Source organism: Betta splendens, chromosome 6 (genome assembly GCF_900634795.4).
Source record: "Betta splendens chromosome 6, fBetSpl5.4, whole genome shotgun sequence".
Classification (NCBI taxonomy): domain Eukaryota; kingdom Metazoa; phylum Chordata; class Actinopteri; order Anabantiformes; family Osphronemidae; genus Betta; species Betta splendens.
This window is the reverse complement of record NC_040886.2, coordinates 12,892,338-12,914,543: the sequence shown is the minus strand read 5'-3', so window position 1 is coordinate 12,914,543 and position 22,206 is coordinate 12,892,338. Positions and strand designations below refer to the sequence as shown.

Genomic DNA, 22,206 nt, shown 5'->3' with positions numbered 1-22,206 from the left:
ATATACATAAAAGGAATTTGAATGTGAATAAGAAAACCTAAAATAGACTAACATTAAATAAGTGAAAACACAATCATGTTAATAAATAACTTGATTCACATGTAACCTGCTCAGCATGAGAATTAAAATTTGCTCAGCGATAATAAACCATGCAACAGCTGCTGGAATAGCTCAGTTGTTTCTCACTTAAATTCAACTTAATATATGAATGTTGTTGCTAGTAAATACGTTTGAGTGTTATTATATATAGTGTGATTACATCAGTTTATTCATATTTACAGGATATATAATGTACTGTATAGAGCTTCTTTATGTGTTTGGTTGGTCAAATAAGATCAAAATGATGTTGATGTCAGAGTCTGTAAAACAGAAAAGGAAGCAGAGGTGCCGAGTCCGAATGATTCTGGTGTGTAAAGACATACTAGTTTCTGAATGGTTAAGAAATTTCTGTTAGTTTTTAGTTAGTCTCAAATAAATCAAAACATTCAAACAATTAACAAAGTTTGTATATGAAAACAACAACGTGAACATATGAAAGCAAATGAATGTTTTTTTCTTATTTGAAAATCTGAAAACTGGCACTGCGTTTAGAACATCTGGACGTTGTGTAAAAGCTGGTGTTGCCTTTGACTAAGATGTCTGAGATCTGACTGCATTCCTGTTCCACAGATTGTCTAGATTTTATTAAAGAAGTCTAACGCATAAAACAGCAAATACGATTCGCTAAGATATAAATGCTCTTTGGACGCTTCATCGCTCTGAACAAAAGGCCGGCTGTCAGAATCAACGTGGGCCGTTCCTTCAGCTCACGTTAAAATACGAAACCGTCAGTTCTGCCTCCTCTGTCGGCTTCACTCACAGACAGAAGTCTGGAAATAAGACAAATACCTTCATCGCGTCTTCACGGCTGCATTCTGAACGCTGCGCTCATATCAGCATCCTCTGCACAGAGCCGTGAAGTCCCTGAACGTCCTCAGCACATCCTGAGAGTCCCTGCTGCTCTCAGATCAGTCAGGAGGCCGTGCGGCGTCACGCTGTGTCTGCACATCCAACGCAGCAACACGGTCTCACAATCACACGAATCCAGGCTTCATGGAGGACTTGAAACATTTAGGACAGCCCTTCGTCCCGTTCGTCTGCAAACACCTGAAATCAAAACATGCACATGTCAAAGGCTGGTTTGTTTGTTACGTTCATGAAACAGGTGTCACAAATACACAAAGAATCCACCAGACACCCACTTTAGATGGAAAATGTGGGAACAGGGTAAAGCCTGCAGCTTCTGGTCTCTGTCGCCAATGGACTCCCCACACATGCCGCAGTAGAGCTCCAGCTCCTCCACGCACTGCAGGAACTTGACCACCTGCTCTCTGAGCTCCTCCTGTTGCCCTTGGCTTCGATAAATGCCCTCGCTCAGGCAGTGAACCTTCAGCGTGCACAGCTTGGGACACACACACACACACACACACACACACACACACACACACACACACACACACACACACACACACACACACACACAGGAGAAGCTGCTGTTAGCGCGGCACAAACCGTGACACCAGAAACAACCCTACACCGCGGTTGCCATGCTGGGTTTGAAACAGGAGGAAGCAGACACCTTGTTTCCCATTCCATCCGCTAACTCCTGAGCTCGCTGCAAAGACTCCAGAGCCTGGAAGAGTCAGAAAGAGAATTAGTGCACAAATATTTCATTGATAAGATGCTGGTTGTGTTTTTCTTTGAATGTGACGATAAACTGAACTGGTTTTATACCTTGTCATATTCCTTCTGCAGGAGCCAGCCCTTAGCGACGCCCAGGCAGACGTGCGCTTGTCCAAGGCGGTTTCCAATCTCGGTCATGATGCACAGCGCCGACTCGTAGCGAGGGAATGCTTTCTGCGCGAGACAAATGACACCTTTCTGCGTCACTTAACCAGCGTTTCCAAAAGAAGACCTGAGCAAAATCTGCGCTGCCGCCTCACGTCAACGTCGCGCCTGCAGCGGTGTATGTCTGCGAAGTTTAGCAAGCACAGAGCCTGGAGCGGGCGGTCGCCATGCTGCAGGGCAATCTTCATGGATTCCTGTTGGGAGAGGAGACACAGACACAAAACATGTAACCAAAATCCAGGCTCCTCTTATTCTGGATGCGTGTAAACTGCTTGGAAATGTGGTGAAGCTGAATCACACCCTGCTGTCTGCTTTTATGCTCTGAGGCAATGACATCAAGTTACTTTTCAACCTTGGGACATAATTAGAACGGAGTGCAGACTGAAGCCCCCGTCTTCATTAACACTTTAAACCAGCGCCTGTGCGGACGTATTTTTGTCGGGGTCTTGGGCCTCGTACATCAGGACAACTGGTGCCTGCACCTGTCAGCAGCGGAGCATCTACTGTACAGCAGCGACAGGCATCGCATGGGCTGGTGATGAAACCAAAACTGTGACATTCTCCGTAGGTTACGCAAGTTGGGCTCCGAGGACGCCAATCACGCGTCATAAAAGAATACCTCGCAGCACTCCATGGCGTCTGGCAGGCGCTCCAGCTTCCTGTAGGCTACAGACATGTGGTACTGGCTCATGGCTCGATACTTGAGGCTCCAGCTCTTGCCGTAGTCATTGACGAGCTCAGCTGCTTTGCAGGGGAAGAAAAGAGCTTTCTCATAGTCCTGTTGGCAGACATGAACAAAAATAAAGCGTGTCGTCCAGCTGTCGCTCCCAAACGCTGACACATCCTCTTAGACATATTTATACATGCGTGTAATTCACTTCCTGTAGTGATTCAGACTTTGACTGCAAAAGAAATAGGAATTGTGTGCGTCTTGGCCGGTTGTGCTCCTGCATCACTAACAAAACAACGTGCACACACAGGCATTCTTCAGATGCCATGTCTTTACAGCACCGTTGAAACCAATCCCCCCCGGGAAGCCAGAGGATTACTCCTACAAATGTGATGTTGGGGGCACTAACCCTCACTCCGCCCCAGTTTACAACACAACTGACCGCTGATGATGTTTGCTGGTCTGCTCTGCAGTGCCATCATACACTGGCAGCGTTGATGCTGATCGCACAAATGTTTACCACATCTGTAACCACTGAAGTATGTTATTTGATTAGCATTGGGTTTTCCACCGCCCTTGTCTCAAACACTGGAGGCAATGCTCAGTACTAAAACACACGCACAGGTGACGATCAGCATAATCATCCCACGATACCTTGAGCTGCACGTAGATGTTTCCCAGGCTGCAGCACACCCTGCACTCCAGCATCTTGTCGTCGTTGTTGTGGGCGTAGCGCAGGGCCTTCTCGTAGCTCTCCAGCGCCTTCTGGAACACGCTGAGGCCCAGGAAGGCGTTGCCCATGCTGAGGCACACCTGGCCGTTGAGCTGCAGGCTCACGGTGGTGCCCTGCATGTTTAGGCAGGTCTTACAGTAGGACACCGTTTTCTGGAAGTCGCACAGCTTCTCGTTGCTGCGAGCCAAGTTCAGGTATCCCTCCGTCAGGTAGTCGGGATCCTCCATTTCTCTGGCTGTGTCAATTTGATCGAGGGCGTACTGCAGAGAGAGGCGATGGAGAGCATACACAAACAGAAACCAATCAGATGAGTTGTTGTGTATTTAAAATGAATAAAAATCTACTAGTCATAAAAATAGAGCTTCATTTCTATTATAAGATGAGAGACAGTGACACTACTTTGAGTAAAGATGATTATGTCAACAAGACATACTACACTCATACTCGGGTTGCAGGGCACTTATTTACTCTGCATCGTGTGGAAGCCACAAATTAACCCATGCTTCCCTAGATCACTGTAAATGGAACCAAGCAGGTGACCTTTGACCTCTTTTCATTCAATAATCACTGGCACATGGAGGAAATGTTCGCGCTGCAGCTACCACTGTCCTGAGCAGAAAAATCCAATGGTATTCACTTCGCTCGCTGGACCCGCAAACACACACACACACACACACACACACCTCACTGCTGGTTACATAACATGATCACACAACAAGAAAGATATAATAAATGTCACCTTAAAATGGCCAAACTTAGGCGATATTAACGAGTAACATTTCAGGTTTTAAACTAGTAAACCCTATTATTGGTCAGATCCATTTCATTAAGGTGCTGTACAGCATACTCTTGTGTCAGAGACGTACCTTGAGCATGTCTTTGTATTTTCCCATCTCTGAGTGAGCTGTGATCAGGCAGCCCAAAACCCGAAACTTCCCTCCAGGATCCGAGGTCTTCTCCAACACTTTTGTCCACACATGCAGTGCTTTGTCTGTCTGATTGGACTGATACAATTTCAGGCCCTTCTCTATCTGCTGCTTGGTTTGGTCCTGGCCCATCTCTGGTGCAAGGCGCCTCATAAAATATTCATTCGTTTAGGCCATGCAATTTGGGTGAGGCAGCAGGAAAGTAGATCCTTGCCATGCAAAGTACAAACCCAAAGAAGATCCCTTGAAGATGATCCCCCTCCGAGAGGCGGCTGCCAGAAGGCCTACCAGATCCCGCTCTCTCAGCTCCAGCTTTGCTGAGAGGAAACTGGATCCACCCAAGTAAAACGGCGACACACCAAGAACATTATCACCAGTGGCTACGTGGAGAGCTGGAGCGTCAGAGCGAGACCTTCCCCGTTCCACCCGGCGATGATCTCCTCTCACCATCAAGCGTTCAAAAACGTGTTCTGCAGATTTCCTATTGAAAAACACCAAAGAAACGCGTGTCCCGGCAGAGTGCTTGCAGCGGTATCCCAGAATATCTACTCCCTCCACGCCCCAGCTAAAGGAATTCTCAGCACCCCTGTGTACGACCCCCTCCACCTTCCTTCTACTGCTGGCGCTACAGCAGATGGCCTTGTCACTCTAGACCATGTGCCCCTTCAGGAATCCTGTCCTGCCCTCAGCAAGCAGTCCCAAGGTCACTGCAGCTCCTCGCAATCTACCTTCACACTAAACCTCGCTCTCCGTCCAAACGTTCGCCATTTTACACGCGGAGCCCTGGGAGCTGGAAAAAAAAAAAACACATGTTCATTGACAACTGGATTTATCTCTGATTCTCACGTGAGACTGTGATATGGACTCTATTAACAGCTTCGTTTCACATTATTAACAGTGCTACTTAATTAACTGTATGTCAAACAGATCTCGTAAAGGCTGTTTTTCCCTTTCCTTCTTATAGAGGCACATACGTTGCCCTAGGAGCCCCCACCCTTCATATCAGCGTCAGCAACTGATACTTAGAATAGTTCACAAAGTCTGACACGTTACTGGGCTTTGGGTTTCAGCTGCACAACCTCCTGCAACACATCAATGGGATCAAAGTTGTGGCCTGCCTATAGTAGCTTTCTCTCCTTCTGTTCTCCTCCCCTCCATGGACACAATCAACACTTTTACTACCGCTCCATTCACAACGGTAGTATGTATGTCTTTGGTTCGATAGTTACACAGCAAGTATCATTTCTAAATCCACCTACAACAAAAGATCCCAAATCCCTGGTAATAAACGTAGTATTAATAGTAAGAGACAAGCTATTGCGTGAGGGCGGAAGGGCCATAAACATCAAAACAAAGTGACAACAAGTAGTTAGAGTGATATATTTGACATTTATGGCATCAGCTTAACTTCAACACATACACTGTACATCCAAAAAGTACAACAGCGGAGATTCAAAAAAGCTACAAAACATTGTGTAATAACGTTAATGTAGGTTTTCTTCAAAGTTGACCGTTAGCCTGCATGATGATACACTTCACTTAACATTTACAGAAGGATGTTCTATGTTAAGTAAAGGTTTATACTTACATTGTTCATGCTTGTCAATAAACAGGCAGTGCACAGGAAACAATGTTGATTAGTTCATCACTGGTTACAGCATCACCACAATTTGACTTCTCAGCTAAAGGGATTCACATGAGACACACTGTAATGCAAGCATCTGACACACACACACACACACACACACACACACACACACACACACACACACACACACACACACACACACACACACACACACACACACACACACACAGAGAGTCTCTACTGGTATGCCGTTTGAGTCTGAATGAAGTGAGTCACACAGACGTCAGCGCAGTAAATACACTTTGAACAAGTCTGCACTTGGGATGTCTGACCAGTGAGGTCACGGTAGGTTGTTCAACAGTGTTCCCTGATTGTCTTTGAGTGGACCGCACAGTGAAAACCCAGCTTAGGCCAAAACAAACTGCCAGTTTGTGAGGAGGATTTTTATTCCTCTGATAACAGAGACAACCGATGTAGCTGGGTTAAATTTTAAAGTGTTCACGTCACCTTTTTTACATTTGTCCCGGAACACGTATATGCATCCGTTACAGCTGGCCACCTTCCACAGCGAAGGAACGCAGCTCCAAACCTCAGGGAAGCGCAGGCGGGTGAAGCTTTCCAGCAAAGGGTTGTAGCACACCAGAGAGTCTCCTTCTGCTACAATGAAGATTACATCCATGTGGACAGCGGCATGCATGCAGCCCGCAAATGGCAGCATGTAAGGTTTTATTTGGCACTTCTGAGAGGAGGTGTCAAAACACTGAATGAGGCGGGATGGCTTAGTGAAAAAGTCCATGTCGTTCTCCTCCCCTCCGAGCAGGTAGATTGTGCCTCCCAGGTTAACACCAGCAGCCCCCGACACCGCAGTGTCCAGCTGGCTGGTCTCTGTCCACATGTTGTCCTTCACTGTGTAGTATATGACAGCATTGGACAGTGTGTCCTGTAAGGTCTTACCCCCTAGTGAGTAGATAGCATCCTCGCTAGTGACGGACACCATTGTGTGGTGAAGTCGGTCTCGGGGCAGGGGGGCACAGCGCTCCCAGTCCATTGTGTGCATGTTGCACTTCCACATGCGGCGAGGGATGGAGCCACCCACCACATACAGGTCAGCTCCATGTTTGCAGGCTGCAGTTATCTGATGGCATAAGCTATTTTGGCCGCTCACGCTGATGGCGTCATCCTCATCACAGTGAAGTGACACTGCCAGGGAGTGAGTCCTTGTCTCTTCTTTACCAATTAGGTAAATGTGGACATTCTCACCAATCTCCTATGGACCACAAACATGAGACATCAGAAGAATGGATCAATACAGACAATCTTGACAATTACGAAAATGAGATCAGTCTCTAGGTAAAGAAAATGTTACCTTAAGATTTTCTTGAAGGTCACAAGAAAACTCCTCTCTCTCCACCTTATTGTGGTTTATCCACGACTCGATTGCCACTGTTGGATTCTGGGAACTTGGAACTCCATCTGAACACAAACACAGTTATTTTACTCAAATTTTACATCTGACTTAGTTTTTACTGTGACTGTTTTGCTAATATAAGATTATGAAAATATTTGTAAATATGCTTACATATAAATATGTAAAGTTTAAGTACAAAATATAAAGTTTAAATATACTGCAAAATATGCAGTATATTTACTGTAAATACTGACAGAACAGAATATCCTTGCACCTTTGATAATGTCCAAGAGTAAACAGAGAGGCAGGTTGAGAAATTCTTCTGTCTGATGCAGCTGGGCCAGGTGGATTTTAGCACAGTGCTTTGCAGCAGTATATAACTCCTGGTCACTGTGTCTGTCTGCAAGCCACATCACCTGGACAAATGAAACAGGTGATCATAATGCTAATCCTTCACAGTAACTGCTAAATATCAGAACATTCTAGTTCTGAGCTGAGAAAAAAGCATAAATCACCTGCAGGCAGTTCTTCACTTCCACTGTCCGTGAGAGAAAACGTGAGCACTCCTCAAACAGAGCCGTCAGCTGATACATGTCCGCCATCTCATACGTGTCCTGCAGTTCCTCCACCCTCAGTTTAATTGTGCCATGGTAGATGTAGTCTATTAACAACTGAAAGACAGTGGCGCTGACATCCTTCAGCTCAATGCTGCGGTTGTGTGACTCTTTAAGGTTGGAAGTGAACATGGACCGGAAGAAACTGCTCTGCGCTGAGAGCACAAGTCGGTGCAGGTGGAACTCTTTGCTGTCCACTGTGATGGTGACATCGGCAAACAGGCCGTCTTCCAGGCACAGGTCCATAATGCTCTTGACCACCCGGGTTGAGTGGGAGCGGTCAGTGAAGGTGTAGCCCAAGAAATAGTTTTCTTCTCCCACAGAGCCTCCCACACTGAGACCCCCCTCCTCATTGGAGTCCATCTTTGCTTTTTCCTGATAAAGTCCCCAAACAGCATAAGAAGGTATTTAAACTCAATGGTTGCCAGTTAATATGATGTGCGTCTGAACCAATAGTACTGCTACGATTCTCTTCCTGTTGCTTTAACTCCTGGCTTTACGGCAACTACAGCAATCAATAAAATCACTTTTAAAGTTCTTGTCTTAAGGATAGTGGGGCACATTCGAGGCGTTTTGTAACGTGATTTTATTCTAATTATTTCTGGACATTTGTGTAATAGACAGCAGATGATGCCATTTAATGGAAATCATCACAGTTACTGACTATGAATGGAAATGCTGCGCTTGCTGATATGTTGGTAACCGTTATATTTGGGAGTTAGCTAACGTTAGCATCCAGCTGCTAGCAGGCCAACGTGAACTCGTGTAAGATTCCATGCTGTATTATTCATCATGAAATATTAAAGGTATAGTTATTAGTAAGGTCGTAGGAGACAATCGGTTGTATGGCTAAATAAAGAATCAGAAGTGTTTACCTTTGTCTTCACTACTTTACCATTCAGGCGCAGTTGACACCGGAAGTAAATAAAGTTCTTCTTCTTTTGACGTGTAATTGGCGGCACATACTACGCATTACCGCCACCTTCCGGATTGGTTCCTTCAGCCTGATCTTCGCTCAGGTATCAACAGTTGTTACTGTCATCGTGTGGTAGAGGCGCGTCTCTGCAGGTTTCAAAAACTGCGTTTCTACTTCGTTTTAATTATTTACTTCATCATTACGTCTTATTTTTAGTCTAGAAACAGGCCAGATGTACAATAACGCCAACATGTTTAACGAAAAAAAAATGTGTTTTGACTTGCACATGTATTAGTACTCTCACCTGTACTCAAAATATTGATTGGTTGAAAGTGTTGTAGTGTTAAATATTTTTCTTGTATGGTGAAATGTGTGAGGTGAAGATAAATTATTTCCGTATAGTTCAAAGGTTTGCATGAAATAACAACACAGCAATAAGAAGCACTGCATCACAGCCAACTGGCTTCAGGCCCCTTTTCCAAGGTGGAGGAATGCGCGGTATTCAGCCTGAGCCGTCTCTGCCTTGAATCACAAAAAGTGCCTGAGAGAGAAGGATGTGTGATATTTGTTGATAATTATCAGCAGAATAACGATGGAAATCAAACTTTGCCTCCGGGTCTTTGTGGGGCTGTGGTTCAGTCAAGTGCTGCAGGGTGAGTAGAAACAGGATCATGTGACAGAGCTGTGAGCAGGACAGTGTTGCATGTGTTGTGCTATATGCATTGAAATAGCAAAACATGCTTAGTTACAGTGCGGAGGAACCAACAGTTATTCTACAGAAAGTTCAGGGTTATTTATTTCATATAGGTCAGGTTTAAACTTGGCATTTTATAACTTAGATGTGGCTGCAGACACAAATCCAACCGCTGGCTCATCCGTCTCTGATGCAAACCTGATGTTTGAGGTACTTAATTTCTCAGGATGCACTTTCAGATAGCTTAAACCTACACCTTCATATGTTTTACTTTTGTCATTTTCTCTGGCAAATGCAGATTTTGCTGGGGGGGGTGGAGATAAACCAGGACAACAACGTCATCCTGCTCGATCAGGAGCTGGCCTCGATGCGGCTGGGGCAGGCGTTCTTCTCTCAGATCAACGACAACGTTCCCAAAGGTTTGAGCTCCATGGGGAAAATGGTGACCACTCTGCAGGGCCAGAGGAGGCCCCTGACCCACACACAGTTCGAGACCCTGGTGCTGAGCATGGTTTACTCCGCCCACCAGAGCTGGCATCACAAGAGAAGGACAAACCAGGACGAGTGGAGCGAAGTGCTTCTCCAGCTGGCCAACGTTACTGTGCGTGACCTACGCGGAAGTCACCTGTTCAATTACGCCTAATGAACACACTGTTTGTGAGAAGTTAAAGTGCATATAATAAATCACTCCATGAACTTGAACATCTTTATTGTCAAACTGTAAAAAAGCGAGTGCGCGATTTGCAAAAGTCCTCATCTTAAACCACTTTGTAAAAGTATATCGTGAAACAAGCAATCCCTGAAGTAGAGACACAAAACAATCAGTAAACAAAGAAATATATACACAGTGACCTGGAGCCTCTCTCGTCACTTCTTTTTCATCTGTGCCTGCTTTAGTTTTGTGCACCCCTTCTTGGTCTTAGCGTCGGGTTCTTCCAGAGAAGTCAGTTTCTTCTTGAGCTTCGCGTCCGCAGCAGCGCCCCTCCTGTTGCTGCTGGGGCGCTGCTGACCCCTCCTCTGTCCTCTAATGCTGTCCACTGAGGTGGAGGTCGTGGTCGCCTCCGCTTTGTCCTCATCAATGATCAGTGCTTTGTCTTTGTCCCACACTAGGACCGATACACCTGAGTGAACATGATCCCCATTTAGTGAGGAAAATTTATGAAGAAAAAAAACATCCCATAACACATCCATCAGTAAAGGACTCACCCATGCCGGATCCAATCACATCACCCATTGGACTGAATTTGTTAATCTGTGAATGCAGAATTGCAGAAGGTGACAACTGCATTTTTCGGATATAAATATTTTCCTTCCCCCTGCTTTGAAAACATTCTTACCGATTTGATTCCTGCCACGGCGGGATCGTACAGCTGACACACAAGCTCTGCTGTGTTGGCATCATAGATGTCAATGGTCCTCTGATCTCCAGGGCAGACGCGCTCATCAGGGTAGCGACCGGCCACAACAAGGTCATACACAGGATGCCATGTGGCCTAAACGCCAACAACAACAGTCACAAATACACTAAATCTATTTCCACTATCAGTTAAACTCTCATATCCACAGAGTTACACAACACGAACCTTTATAGGTGTGAGGTGCTGAAACTGCCTGTGTGGGTGCTGGATGATATGCTGAGGCTTCGACCAATCAGAGGACGAGTAGACACGGATCTGGTCATACTGGTCTGTGGTGAGCAGCTTGGAGCAGTCCAACGGGTTGAAGTAGGCTGGAAGTAAAAGAAGAGAGGACGTAAGCGGTCACAGCAACACAAAAGCCCACGAACCTGCTGTAACTCACTTTGTGAGGAATGAAGAGTCACAACCAGGACTTTTTCCATTACGTAAGGAGAAATTAGTATTTGAAATTACCCGAGTTGACAGCCTTGTCGTGAGGCAGCTCGTGGAGGAAGCTCTTCTTGTCTCTGATGCTCCTCAGGTCCCAGAGCTTGACCGTGTGGTCAACAGAGGCAGTCGCCAGCAGCCAGTCGCAGCGCGAGTTGAACTCCGCATGCGTCACCTTGGCTTTGTGCAGCTTGTCGCTGAAAATCTGCAACGTTGAATGAAGAAACGTTGCATGTATTTTTTTTTAAATGCCTTGAACCATAGAGACACATGGCGAACGTTATGTGCGGATCGCACACCTTCTGACCGTCCAAACCCAGAAGTGAGAGCTGCCCCATGTTGTCTCCTGTCGCGAGCATCTGACGGCTCACGGACACGTCGACGCAGCAGAACCAATTACTGTGCAAGGCAAACAAGGAACAGCAGTTTGAGTAATTTCACAATATAGCAGGTATTTATTATGTTAACAAGTCGACCACAGCGACTTCCTGCTGAGCATCAGCCTTCTTTGCAGAGGCCTCACCAGATGTGGTGGTGATCGTGACCGCAGTCTTGGGTTCGGGACAGCGTGGTGGAACTGTGGGCCTCAAAGCTGTGCACGGTCAGCGTGCCCTCGCCAGACGCCGCATAGACTTTGGAGTGGTCCATGGGGCAGAACCGCATCCCCCCGATGGAGTCTCCTGCTCCGTTCTGCGCACACGCACACAAATGCAGGCCCGTCACAGCGCCGGCGCGAGCACCGCCCACTCATCGTCTACCTGCTGATTTAGAATCTCCGATCGACCCGACTGAATGTCTGGACTGAAGTGGAGCCAGGGCCGCGCTGTGGGGTGATGGTGCTAACCACTGCACGCCCACAGTCAAACAAATGGGGGTCATCTGGTAAGAAGACTGATGCTTAACACTTGACACTTCTGCTTACTTCACTGTGTCTGTGTTGGCAAACACTGTTAGAGTTGCCCCACTGAAATCCTGCAGCGCTGTGGTGCCCCCCATTGACGAGGTGAACAACTGAGTGGGATTTAACTGGTTAAACCTCATGTCAGTGACTGAGTCTCCGGCACCCATCTAAGCAGAGAACCAAAGACAATGACGCGTCAAGTCTAAAGGTTTGAAGTCAACTACAGCCGCTAAACGCGTATAGGTGCTAACACTCACCCCTTGAATGAAGCTTTTCTTCTCGATGGCTTTGAAGTCCCACAGATAAATGTCTCCGCCCTTGGAGCCCACGGCCAGAGTGGTGGGATGAGTGGGATGCCACTCCATGCAGGTGATCCTGCGGTCGAAGGGGCTGGTGGCATCGCGGAAAACAAAGTGTGACAACAGAGAGCGAACAAAGGGCTCCTGAAAACACTAAAGAATAAAAAAAAACATTAAGGAAACACATGATCGGCTCAGTTCTGTCCACTAAATCACGCATCACTTTTACTTTCTTTGATACAACCTGGCAGCTGACTGCGTTATGGCTCCGTACCTGTCTCATCTGTGAGTGGAGACTTTGTCCCAGGCTGTTCCTGTATATGTAGTGCAGGATGCTCCCATGTCCAGCTCTTTTGTGGACTCCTGCAGACTTCAGAGGAGGCCCTGCAAGACACAACCCAGCGTCTGATCCAAGTGCCGAACCCAGCGATCGTGCTACGTGCTGCTGTCTCCGAGCTGCACACCTGACTTGGACGTCTCTCCGTTTTCCTTGTTTTGCACTTTTTTGGCCGTGCTCGCGCTCTCCGCGCTGCTTTTGACTGTTTTGCCTTTCGCTTTAGATTTAGGTGCGTCAGACTTCGAAGGTTTGCTCTTCATCTTCTTCCTCTTCGCCCCCTACTCGACAGCAGTCGCACGCCTGCTTCAGTGACGTTAAATCGCGCTTCTTACCGTGATGTTCAGCGGTGAGAGCCGTGTTTCAGCCGGAGCTCGGTGTTTGCATAACGCAGCTGTACACGTGAGGGCGAAATGTCTGTTTTGTAACTTGTGTGCCTTACGGATGGTGGGCGGTAGGAGTCAGTATTAACGCCACCGGCGGCAACTTGAGCACACCATGGGACGCCATGTTTGGTGTTCAAGCAGAACTACAGACTGAGGTCACGGTTGTCGCAAGAAACGCCCAATTCAACGTTATTTCAAAAAAATAATATAAAATTGACATATTGAATATAATAAAAAATATCTTCACAATATTTTTAAAGCTATTGTACTATTGTATTGTTGTATTTAATTGTTCCTAGATAGATAGATAGGATAGATACGATTGGTAAAGCGTTGTGTTGCTTAAATGACTAATCTTACTATAATTAAAACGTTCCATGTAACATTACTAACGATCTCATTGTTTCTGTGTAGTTTTTTTAATTATCATTATTATTTTAATCTGCGCTTCCATCAGTAACCGCTGACATATTTAACATTTTTCTTGTTTCCTTAATAGGCTTGGAGGCGGAAACACGTGATTAATTTGCTGTAATTCTATTGGTTGCTGTGGCCTTGTTTGAAATCGTCCTTCGATTCAAAATTGTGGCAACAGAGACGGTGGAACGAAGAGACGCAGAGAGCAACAATGAACAGGCAGGCGTGAGTATTACTTTAACCTTTCATTGGTTCTTTAAATTACAACCCAGCGTTAATTTGTTAACATTTACGATCTTATGAATTAATTCCAAACAGGGGTCTGTTCAACCCTAATTGCAGCCGTTATGTTGCCGAGGCTAACTAGCTTTGTTAACACCCCATTATGAGGGACTGCTAATGCTAACACAGTATCAGCTGGTCGAGTTGCTAAAAGAAAAAGCTAGGCTTAACATTGAAGCTTGAACTTCAGCTGGGGTAATAATTACTTCGTCACCAGTGACATAATTAAACCGCCGAGTTCTATATTTGTGTCACTGTCATCAAATCGCTACCTAATCTTTATCTATTCAGAGTAACATATTTGAACCCAGAGTTCTCGTTTTATCTGTCTCTTCCGAGTCCCATTATTGTTCCAAAACGTGGCAGGGAGTCACACCGCTGCAATGGATCCGTGTTTCTTCAGCATTTTTAAATGCAAGTGACATTTATTTATTAATTTCATTTATTTTTCCCAGGAAGGGTAGAACTCCTCGCAGACCTCCTCCAAAGCAGCCATCAAGTAACGAGAAAGACCCAGTTGGGGTGAGTTAGACTGTTTCAACACTCACTGAAACAAGTACAACAAAATAATAGGACCTTCTTCTCAATGATACTTCCAAAATTAATAATATCAGGATTTAGTTGGTATAAATTAAGTAATAAAATCCAGTACGACTCTAGTGGATATTACAAACTCTGGTCCTTCAGGCCCACTGCCTATTTGTTTCCTGTTTCTCTCTAAATAAATATCTCCTTTTTTTTCAAATTTTACATTCCAGGTGTACTGCCGTGTACGACCACTGGGTGCAGAGGATGAGGAGTGTTGTATTGAGGTGATCAGCAGCACCACCATCCACCTGCACGCCCCTGAAGGCTTCAAAACAAATCGTAATGGGGAGTACAAAGAGGTAAGGTCACCCACAATTCGTTATGGGCTTGAGCAACAGAAAAAGTTTTGTTGGTGCCAACTTCACTAACCAAACTGTTTTGTTTCTCAGACCCAGTATTCCTTCAAAAAGGTGTTTGGGGTTTCAGTGTCTCAGATGGAGCTGTTTGAGCATGTTGCCAAAGTCCTTGTTGATGACCTCATTCATGGAAAAAATGGTAAAAGCACCGGATTACGACAGATTTTTACCACATCTATTTCAATAAATGACAGTAGCTGAATCCTGTCATCTTTATTGCACTACTTAATAGTGGTTCTCTTTGTCTCGTCTTACGTTTATGACTTCTCCTTGTTGTTTTACAAACCACTTCTGTTAAGGTTTTTGTTTATTTGCAGCTGTGCCACTCTCTTTGTTGCAGGCCTGCTCTTTACATATGGGGTGACAGGCAGTGGTAAGACATTTACCATGACTGGCTCTCCTGGCCAGGGTGGACTTCTGCCTCGCTCCCTCGATATGATCTTCAACAGTATAGGTCCCTACCAGGCCAAAAGATATGTAAGTTGCTATAAGAAAGGTCTTGTATTCTGTTATGTTATCCTAATACTTTAGGACATAAAGTATTATATACATAAAGTATTATTCCTCCCATTTTCCCTGTTTGTTTAGGTTTTTAAGACAGATGAAAAAAATGGAATGGAAGTACAGAGTGAAGTTGATGCTTTGTTGGAGCGCCAGAGGCGAGACAACAACTCTTCCTCTGTTCCTAAACCAGTGTCTTCCAGGTAAGAACTGGGTAAAGCACAATGCTAGAAATGAGCTTCAGTAAAACTGGTGTATGATGTGTAATGTGCTTTCTTGATTACAGACAGAAGCTTGATCCTGAAATTGCTGATATGATTCGGCCAGAGGAGACATTTAAAGCATATGGTGTAGACGAGGACAGCTGCTACAGCGTCTTTGTCTCCTACATAGAAATCTATAACAACTATATCTATGATCTGCTGGAGGAAAACCAAGATGATGCAATCAAACCAAAGTGAGTTCTGTGAATTTATACAACCACGAGTATGAATACGGCAAAAATGAGCCTCATGACTTGAATGTTGTGGTACAGCATTAATGTCTTGTGGTTTTTAGAGGCCACTTGAGTAGCTGAAGGACAAAATTGTTCTTTTCTTTTTAATAGGTGGAATGGTGGAGGCACACCAGTGCGCCAGAACACTGAGTTCATGTATGTGACCAGTGAATGCTCATACCCCAGATCTGAGATTGTAGATCCAGACACGGAAACGCTGGAGACATATTTGATATACACGCTATACATGCTATGGAACTTCTTGTATTTAAAAATAGAAGAAAAAAAAAACACCGGCACAATAATTCAAATGTAATCCCAATACAGGGCTGAATATTTTCTTTTTAAGTTTCAAATGTTTCAAGTAAAACTTTCAGACATGATTATTTAATGCTCATCATAAGTGAAATATCTTTAAAATTATTCAAACAATGGAAGAAAATGTTTAGTTGTGATACACAGCCCTACCTAAAATAAACAGCTGCTTATTTATGGCTACAATAGGCAATGTCTCCAGCGTTGGAGTGTTTCCTAAAATCCCTAAATGGCTCCCTGCTGGCTGAAATCTGTTATGGCAGAGCTCCCGAATGTCCCTAAATCCGCTATCAGTTGCTTTAAATTGTGCTCCCCTATTGTAGTTGGATTGTTTTTCATGGCAGTATCTAAGCAAAATTCCCTCGTTGTTAATTCACCCCCCAATGCTGTTGTATGAAAACTGCAGTGTTGTGTATTGACTAACATGCCAATGTTCTGCATGCAGACCGCCTCAGTCTAAAATCCTCAGGGAGGATCAGAATCACAACATGTATGTGGCTGGTTGCATGGAGGTTGAAGTCAAGTCTGCTGAGGAGGCATTTCAAGTATTTTGGAAAGGTGAATTTTTAGATTTACATTTCAAAAAGGTCTGTTTTAAATTCTGAATGATTGATAAACTGCAGTGATGATAGTAGATGTGACTGACCTGGTATTGCTTGGCCTCTGGGTCGACTCTGACTGGGAAATGACCTCTGTTAATCTTCTCTCTGAGCAGCTCAGTTGTTACTATTCGTAAATAAATGTAGAGATGTTCAGCAATTTTCTAACAGATTTGGTCGAGGTACTTTAATAAGGCAGCAATGTTGTATATTTAAGTTGGTGAATTCGGTTAACATATCTGAAACGTTGCTTTTTCTGTTTCGTCACAGGTCAGAAGAAAAGGAAGGTCGCCAACACAAGGCTGAACAGAGAGTCCAGCAGGTCCCACAGTGTGTTCATTATTAAACTAGCTCAGGCTCCTCTTGATGCTGAAGGCGACAATGTACTCCAGGTCAGATGAAGAAATAAAAATCTAATTATAATAGGAACATCACTTCTTCAAGGTTGATGTGGTTTCTGATGATTATTTCTGTCTTTAGGATAAGAATCAGGTTGCTGTTAGTCAACTCTGCCTGGTGGACTTGGCAGGAAGTGAGCGAACTGGCAGGACGGGGGCAGAAGGCACTCGTATACGTGAAGCGGGTGCGTTATATTATTCAATAAACCTTAATGATCCCAGAGGGAAATCACTTTGCTCACTTATCACACAGACAGAAGGGGGGGTTGTAGTGTTAAAGAAGTGAATACTGGCAGCCCATAGACACAGGGCGGTGTTATGGCTGAAGTCTGTGTCTTTAAGATCTAATTGTGTTTCTCATGATTTTACTTCATATCTCTTGCAGGTAATATTAACCAGTCCTTGCTGAATCTGCGGACTTGCATAGAGGTCCTTCGAGAGAACCAGATGTTTGGCACCAACAAGGTATGTTCTCTCACTGACTGAACACTGTTGGTTTCTGCAGTTTGAACCGTGAGGGTAATATGCGTCTTCTCTTTAGATGGTTCCTTACAGAGACTCTAAAGTAACTCATCTGTTTAAAAACTACTTTGATGGAGAAGGAAAAGTCAGAATGGTTGTGTGCGTCAACCCCAAGGCCGACGATTACGAGGAAACTTTGGTAGGTTCGTCCCTCAACTTTTACCCGTTCATTTGACTTGACCTTGGACTTCACGTAACCCTCTCTCTGCAGCTGGTGATGCGGTTTGCAGAGATGACGCAGGAGGTGGAGGTTGCTCGACCGGTAGACAGGCCCATCTGTGGCTTCACGCCAGGCCGACGCCACAGAAACCAGGCGTTCAAGGAGGAACTGTCCCGTAGGCTGGAGGAGCGCGGTGGTCCAGTAGACAAAGGTCAGACTCTGGTTAACTGTCACCACTTTTCTATCAGTATTCTAGCATTTTATACTATTTTAAAAGCAAATATAATTTAACGCTCTAATGATTTATCACAAATAATAGTGATTTTAAATTAAAGTAACACATTGAAATGTAATCCTTTTTGCCTTTTTAATAAATTGCTTTTGTTTTTTTTGTACTGTAGATGTGTCCTCTGTTCTAAACCATCTGGTGCACAGCCTTCCTCCTTTACCATCTTCTGAGCTCACTGACCCCCACGATGACATCACTCTGCCCAGGCTGATTGAAGCTCTTCAGAACAGATATAAAACCAAGCAAATGATGATTGAAGAATACAACAAAGCAGGTTCCTGCTTTTCATTTTAATATTCATTTATTCTGAACATGCCTCTTGGTTCTGATTTTAAAGTTTGATCTATTATATTGGCTCACATTTTCTTTTCTATTAGCCAACAAGATGAAGTCTATGCTTAAAGAACTGGACAGCAGCCTCGTCTCCAAAGACAATTTTATGCATGACCAAAATGCCAAACTGCTAGAAAAAGACAAAATCATTCAGAGCAACAAGGCAGAGATTGAACGCTTGGAGAAGAAGAACAAAATGCAAGAACATAAGGTGGGAAAGTAATATTAAATAGTCTGAGTGCTAGGTAATTAAGTCTATATATGGATACAGTTCTCATATCTTTAAGTCTTGTGATTCTTTCACAGATTGACATCCTGCAGAAAACTACTAAAATCTATGAGGATGACAAGCGTTCACTGCAGCAGGAGTTGGAAACCAGAGAGCAGAGGCTGCAGAGGGAGTTTTCAGAGAAGAGACGCATGGAACAGAGGCTGCATGGTGTGGTCTCAGATACACAACACAAGTGGGAGAAAGAATGCGTGAGTAACTTGTCTCCCCCCTTCCCCCTTTTTATGTTTTCCTTTCTCTGATCTCTTCATATAGTTATTGGTGTTTCACCTAAACATGAGGTCCCTGTGTTTGCAGGAGAGACGTGTTAATGCAATGCAACTGGAGATGCAGAACAAGCTCTGGGTAAAAGACGAGAAGCTAAAGCAGCTCAAGGCCATCGTGACAGAGAGCAAGACTCCAGGTCGTCCCGAACCTCCACCACGTCAGACTCCAGGTCGTCCTGAACCTCCAGCACGTCAGACGCAGCCTAAGCGGCCTTCCAGAGAGGATCGTCTTCCTGCTAAGAGATCAGCTTCGCCATCTCCCCTCCCTGTAAGCGCTTAAATGTAAACTACATGCCCAGCCTGAATCACAACTAGAAGCATCTATCCCATCCAGTTTTGTGACAAGCAAATTTCATTTAATAATGACAACTAAAAATGAAGGGAAACTATTGATGTATGAACAGAGGGATTGATTAACAGTTAAAATGCACTGAATTAACCTGTTTTGGTCTACCTTTTAATGGACCGATCAGTGCTTCCAAAATAAGCCAGAGTTGGTGTTAATCAGGATACTCGTCCTCTCCCTGTGTGACTCTCCAGTAACCTGGTTAAGTGCGGGTTATGCATGCTTCTTACTAACCATGAATGTGAAGCTTTGCCAATCATCCCTCCAGAGCCCTGTTGAGACTCCCTGTGTCAGCCCAGTGCTAAAGTCACAGCCAGCCAGCATCCCTAGAGTTGAGGATCTTGAGATGAAAACCGTTCCCTGCTCCTGTAGCCCTGAGTGGGAGCAGCTGTCAGATCCAGACTGCAGGCAGGGTTATCTTACCCTTGGTTCACCCTCAAGCGTCCGGACTCCAGCAGCTTCCTCAGCCAGGAGGGCCAGGAGGAGAGCTGTGTGGTGTTGTAGGGAGGAAGACGATGCCTGCTCTCTGTCCCCTACCTTTCCTCTAGGCCACAGTGAGAGAGTCTACAGGGTCAGTGAGTTAGATACAGACAGCTGTATGAGTATCTTTGACCAGGCATTAAGGACTGTGCACATTTTCCCCCCTCTTAGTTGACTTCCAGAGCAGTTGCCTATTTTGTACCAGTCAGCCATTGTTGTCAGTCTGATGTAATTTGCCAGAAACTTCTTATTTTTAAGTGCTATTGTGCTTCTGGTCTGAGTAGACGACGACGCCGGTGCGGCCACTGCACCGTCGCTCTCGCTCTGCTGGCGGGGAGAAGTGGGTGGACCACAAGCCGTCCTCCAGCTTGGACCTGGGCACCGTTCTGCAGCCAGTCATTCCCAATGCCATCCAAGTGAATGCGCCCAGTGAGAAAGCCTTGTCGAAGTGCGACAGATATGTGTTAACGCACCAGGAGGTCGCCTCAGACGGTGAAATACAGACCAAACTCATCAAGGTAAGTAGTCTCCAAGTTTCTGGATTAAATAGAAGCTGCACTCTATTTGATTGTCTATAACCTACACTCACTGGGCACTTTCTTTGGTACTGCTGTGTCTCAAATAGCAACACTGCCGTTCATTTTTCTTTCACAAGTATTATTAGTTATATTACAACATGGTTTTACTTGAATTAAAATAAGGTGGCCATGTCCTGTTCTTATTTAGGGTGAGGTGATTAAAACTAGAGGAGGAGGACAAGCTGTCCAGTTCACAGACATTGAGACACTGAAACAGGAGCTCGCCACAGCATCATGGTAAGCTGCTTAGTAGCTGCAGAATAACTAGATGTCTTATTTTTGAGGGGGATCATTACTTAAATGTAATTTTTGTTTCTGAAGTCGTAAAAGAAAATCTTCAGAAGGAGCTGCAGCCAACAAAAATCAGTCGGATGGAGCCTGGACTGATGTGGCAACAAGGGTAAGATGAGTGATTGTAGGCCAGTAAAGTTGTTGCATTCTGGGGAAACGACAAATATATGTGAATACATGAACGATAAAACTCTGACTTGTAAAAGGACAACTGACAACCTGAAATTCAGACAAGACAAATGTGTTTGGTGTCGCACCATATGAGAAGCCAGATTGCATGCGCTGCAACTACTTAGCAGGAGGCTTGGTGCTTGTGTAGTACATTATTTACTTGAAAAGTTTTTTTTTTTTTTTTTTTTTTTTTTTTTTTTTTTTCGAAAATGAACCACATGATGGAGTTTAGGAAAATAAAATTAATAAATTATAAAAGAGTAATTTCTCTTTGAGCAGTGCTCTGTAGCTGTGGAGATGAGAGCTGGATCAAACATGGGTCCTGGTTATGAGCATCATGCCATCACAAAGTAAGGTGTTTTTATTTTATTTTATTTTTTTTATTAAATGAAATGGATTTTGATGAACTCTGCTCTTTTGCAGGCGCAGAAAACCCTAAAGGCTGAAGACAACCGCTCCAATCATCACACGTCTCCGGTGCTGTGCAATCGTTTTTGTTTTTAATCTGACTGTAGTAATATTTAAACAGTTTCTGTGCTTTTATCTATGCAAACTGTATATAGACGTGTCACCAAAGCTTTTGTAAAATATTTTTTGTATTGGAACTGATAGACTAGTGTTACTCGGAGATGCTTGTTGCTGTGGCTCTGCTGCTTTATAGACTGTATATTCATGTGCACATCTGTGTTGTAATGTACTCACATTTGTTACTTATCACATAGGAGCAATTGTCTACCTACTACTCATTTGTCTGGCAAACTGTTCCTGTCTCTAGCTTATGAATCATATTAAGCGTCACGTTTGAAAGCTGTTGAACTTTTTCTTTCTGTTTGAACCTGAGCTAACCTTTAATTCAGCAAACCCTTTGGAATAAAATTCCTCTGGCTCCACTGTTCTTATGATGTGCGTTTATATATACACGACTGAACACTAGGGGGCAGCACAGGACCGCAGTTCTTTATAAATCTTGACCATAGTTTATTGCAGGCTTCAAGCCCTGCTTATTACACATCAGGTGACCAGCAGAGCAGGGTGACTTGAGCCCACTGGGGTCACTGCAGAGCAGGGGTCGTGGGATGCTTAACACCCCTATGACATGCCGTCACGTACACTGGACACCAGAGTATTTGTTTTTACACAGTGCGGTTTCACACAGTGACAATGCTATTTAGTCGATCTACCAAACACAACTGTGTGCATGCGTATCAAAATATGCTATAATAGAGTTGAAGCATCTACAACAGATGTAGCTTTGGCTGGTTCTGTGCCAATAACCCGCTCGTTCTTGGTTCCTTATGTAACAACAAGGCACAGTATGCTGTGTGTAAA

The 22,206-nt window shown here is 44.5% G+C and overlaps 5 protein-coding genes and 1 non-coding gene across 12 annotated transcripts; 3 read left to right on the top strand and 3 right to left on the bottom strand.

Moving 5' to 3' along the window:
- Window positions 1-655: 655 nt before the first annotated feature.
- On the bottom strand, window positions 656-5,438 carry rapsn (receptor-associated protein of the synapse, 43kD). The gene is made up of 8 exons (XM_029152593.3): window positions 4,157-5,438; window positions 3,212-3,550; window positions 2,507-2,665; window positions 1,983-2,081; window positions 1,774-1,896; window positions 1,619-1,672; window positions 1,242-1,441; window positions 656-1,146 (listed from the first exon to the last, which is right to left on the bottom strand). The coding sequence occupies exons 1-8, from the start codon at window positions 4,367-4,369 to the stop codon at window positions 1,074-1,076; spliced, it is 1,260 nt and encodes a 419-aa protein (XP_029008426.1). The 5' UTR covers window positions 4,370-5,438; the 3' UTR covers window positions 656-1,073.
- A 147-nt stretch (window positions 5,439-5,585) lies between these two features.
- kbtbd4 (kelch repeat and BTB (POZ) domain containing 4) lies at window positions 5,586-8,840 on the bottom strand. 2 transcript variants are annotated; one of them, XM_029152587.3, is made up of 5 exons: window positions 8,702-8,840; window positions 7,728-8,201; window positions 7,487-7,628; window positions 7,171-7,277; window positions 5,586-7,071 (listed from the first exon to the last, which is right to left on the bottom strand). In XM_029152587.3, exons 2-5 carry the CDS (start codon window positions 8,187-8,189, stop codon window positions 6,211-6,213), a joined length of 1,572 nt encoding a protein of 523 aa, XP_029008420.1. In that variant the 5' UTR covers window positions 8,190-8,201; window positions 8,702-8,840; the 3' UTR covers window positions 5,586-6,210. The 2 variants fall into 2 exon arrangements, with proteins under 2 accessions (XP_029008420.1, XP_055365447.1); XM_055509472.1 differs by lacking the exon at window positions 8,702-8,840 and having other exon boundaries at window positions 7,728-8,695.
- A 14-nt stretch (window positions 8,841-8,854) lies between these two features.
- LOC114856827 (protein FAM180B) lies at window positions 8,855-10,079 on the top strand. The gene is made up of 3 exons (XM_041071078.2): window positions 8,855-9,395; window positions 9,582-9,646; window positions 9,735-10,079. Exons 1-3 carry the CDS (start codon window positions 9,335-9,337, stop codon window positions 10,077-10,079), a joined length of 471 nt encoding a protein of 156 aa, XP_040927012.1. The 5' UTR covers window positions 8,855-9,334.
- Window positions 10,080-10,128: 49 nt separating this feature from the next.
- Window positions 10,129-13,322, bottom strand: ddb2 (damage-specific DNA binding protein 2). Of its 2 annotated transcripts, none has more exons than XM_029152590.3 (10): window positions 12,945-13,322; window positions 12,755-12,864; window positions 12,439-12,633; window positions 12,203-12,348; window positions 11,580-11,679; window positions 11,308-11,485; window positions 11,020-11,165; window positions 10,774-10,929; window positions 10,643-10,688; window positions 10,129-10,557 (listed from the first exon to the last, which is right to left on the bottom strand). In XM_029152590.3, the coding sequence occupies exons 1-10, from the start codon at window positions 13,075-13,077 to the stop codon at window positions 10,304-10,306; spliced, it is 1,464 nt and encodes a 487-aa protein (XP_029008423.1). In that variant the 5' UTR covers window positions 13,078-13,322; the 3' UTR covers window positions 10,129-10,303. The 2 variants fall into 2 exon arrangements, with proteins under 2 accessions (XP_029008423.1, XP_029008422.1); XM_029152589.3 differs by lacking the exon at window positions 12,203-12,348 and adding an exon at window positions 11,804-11,970 and having other exon boundaries at window positions 12,945-13,321.
- A 393-nt stretch (window positions 13,323-13,715) lies between these two features.
- Window positions 13,716-21,772, top strand: kif23 (kinesin family member 23). 5 transcript variants are annotated; one of them, XM_029152578.3, is made up of 24 exons: window positions 13,716-13,842; window positions 14,355-14,421; window positions 14,658-14,786; window positions 14,877-14,982; window positions 15,184-15,320; window positions 15,432-15,547; window positions 15,631-15,801; window positions 15,952-15,996; window positions 16,601-16,713; window positions 17,025-17,146; window positions 17,235-17,337; window positions 17,538-17,617; window positions 17,694-17,813; window positions 17,886-18,045; window positions 18,236-18,397; window positions 18,501-18,667; window positions 18,763-18,936; window positions 19,043-19,279; window positions 19,626-19,928; window positions 20,122-20,355; window positions 20,564-20,652; window positions 20,737-20,815; window positions 21,157-21,227; window positions 21,301-21,772. In XM_029152578.3, the coding sequence occupies exons 1-24, from the start codon at window positions 13,829-13,831 to the stop codon at window positions 21,314-21,316; spliced, it is 3,015 nt and encodes a 1,004-aa protein (XP_029008411.1). In that variant the 5' UTR covers window positions 13,716-13,828; the 3' UTR covers window positions 21,317-21,772. The 5 variants fall into 5 exon arrangements, with proteins under 5 accessions (XP_029008411.1, XP_029008410.1, XP_029008412.1 ...); XM_029152577.3 differs by having other exon boundaries at window positions 19,605-19,928; XM_029152579.3 differs by lacking the exon at window positions 15,952-15,996 and having other exon boundaries at window positions 13,717-13,842; window positions 19,605-19,928.
- LOC114858025 (Z30 small nucleolar RNA) lies at window positions 16,773-16,870 on the top strand. The gene has a single exon (XR_003786325.1). It is a non-coding gene; the product is annotated as a Z30 small nucleolar RNA (small nucleolar RNA).
- Window positions 21,773-22,206: the final 434 nt, after the last annotated feature.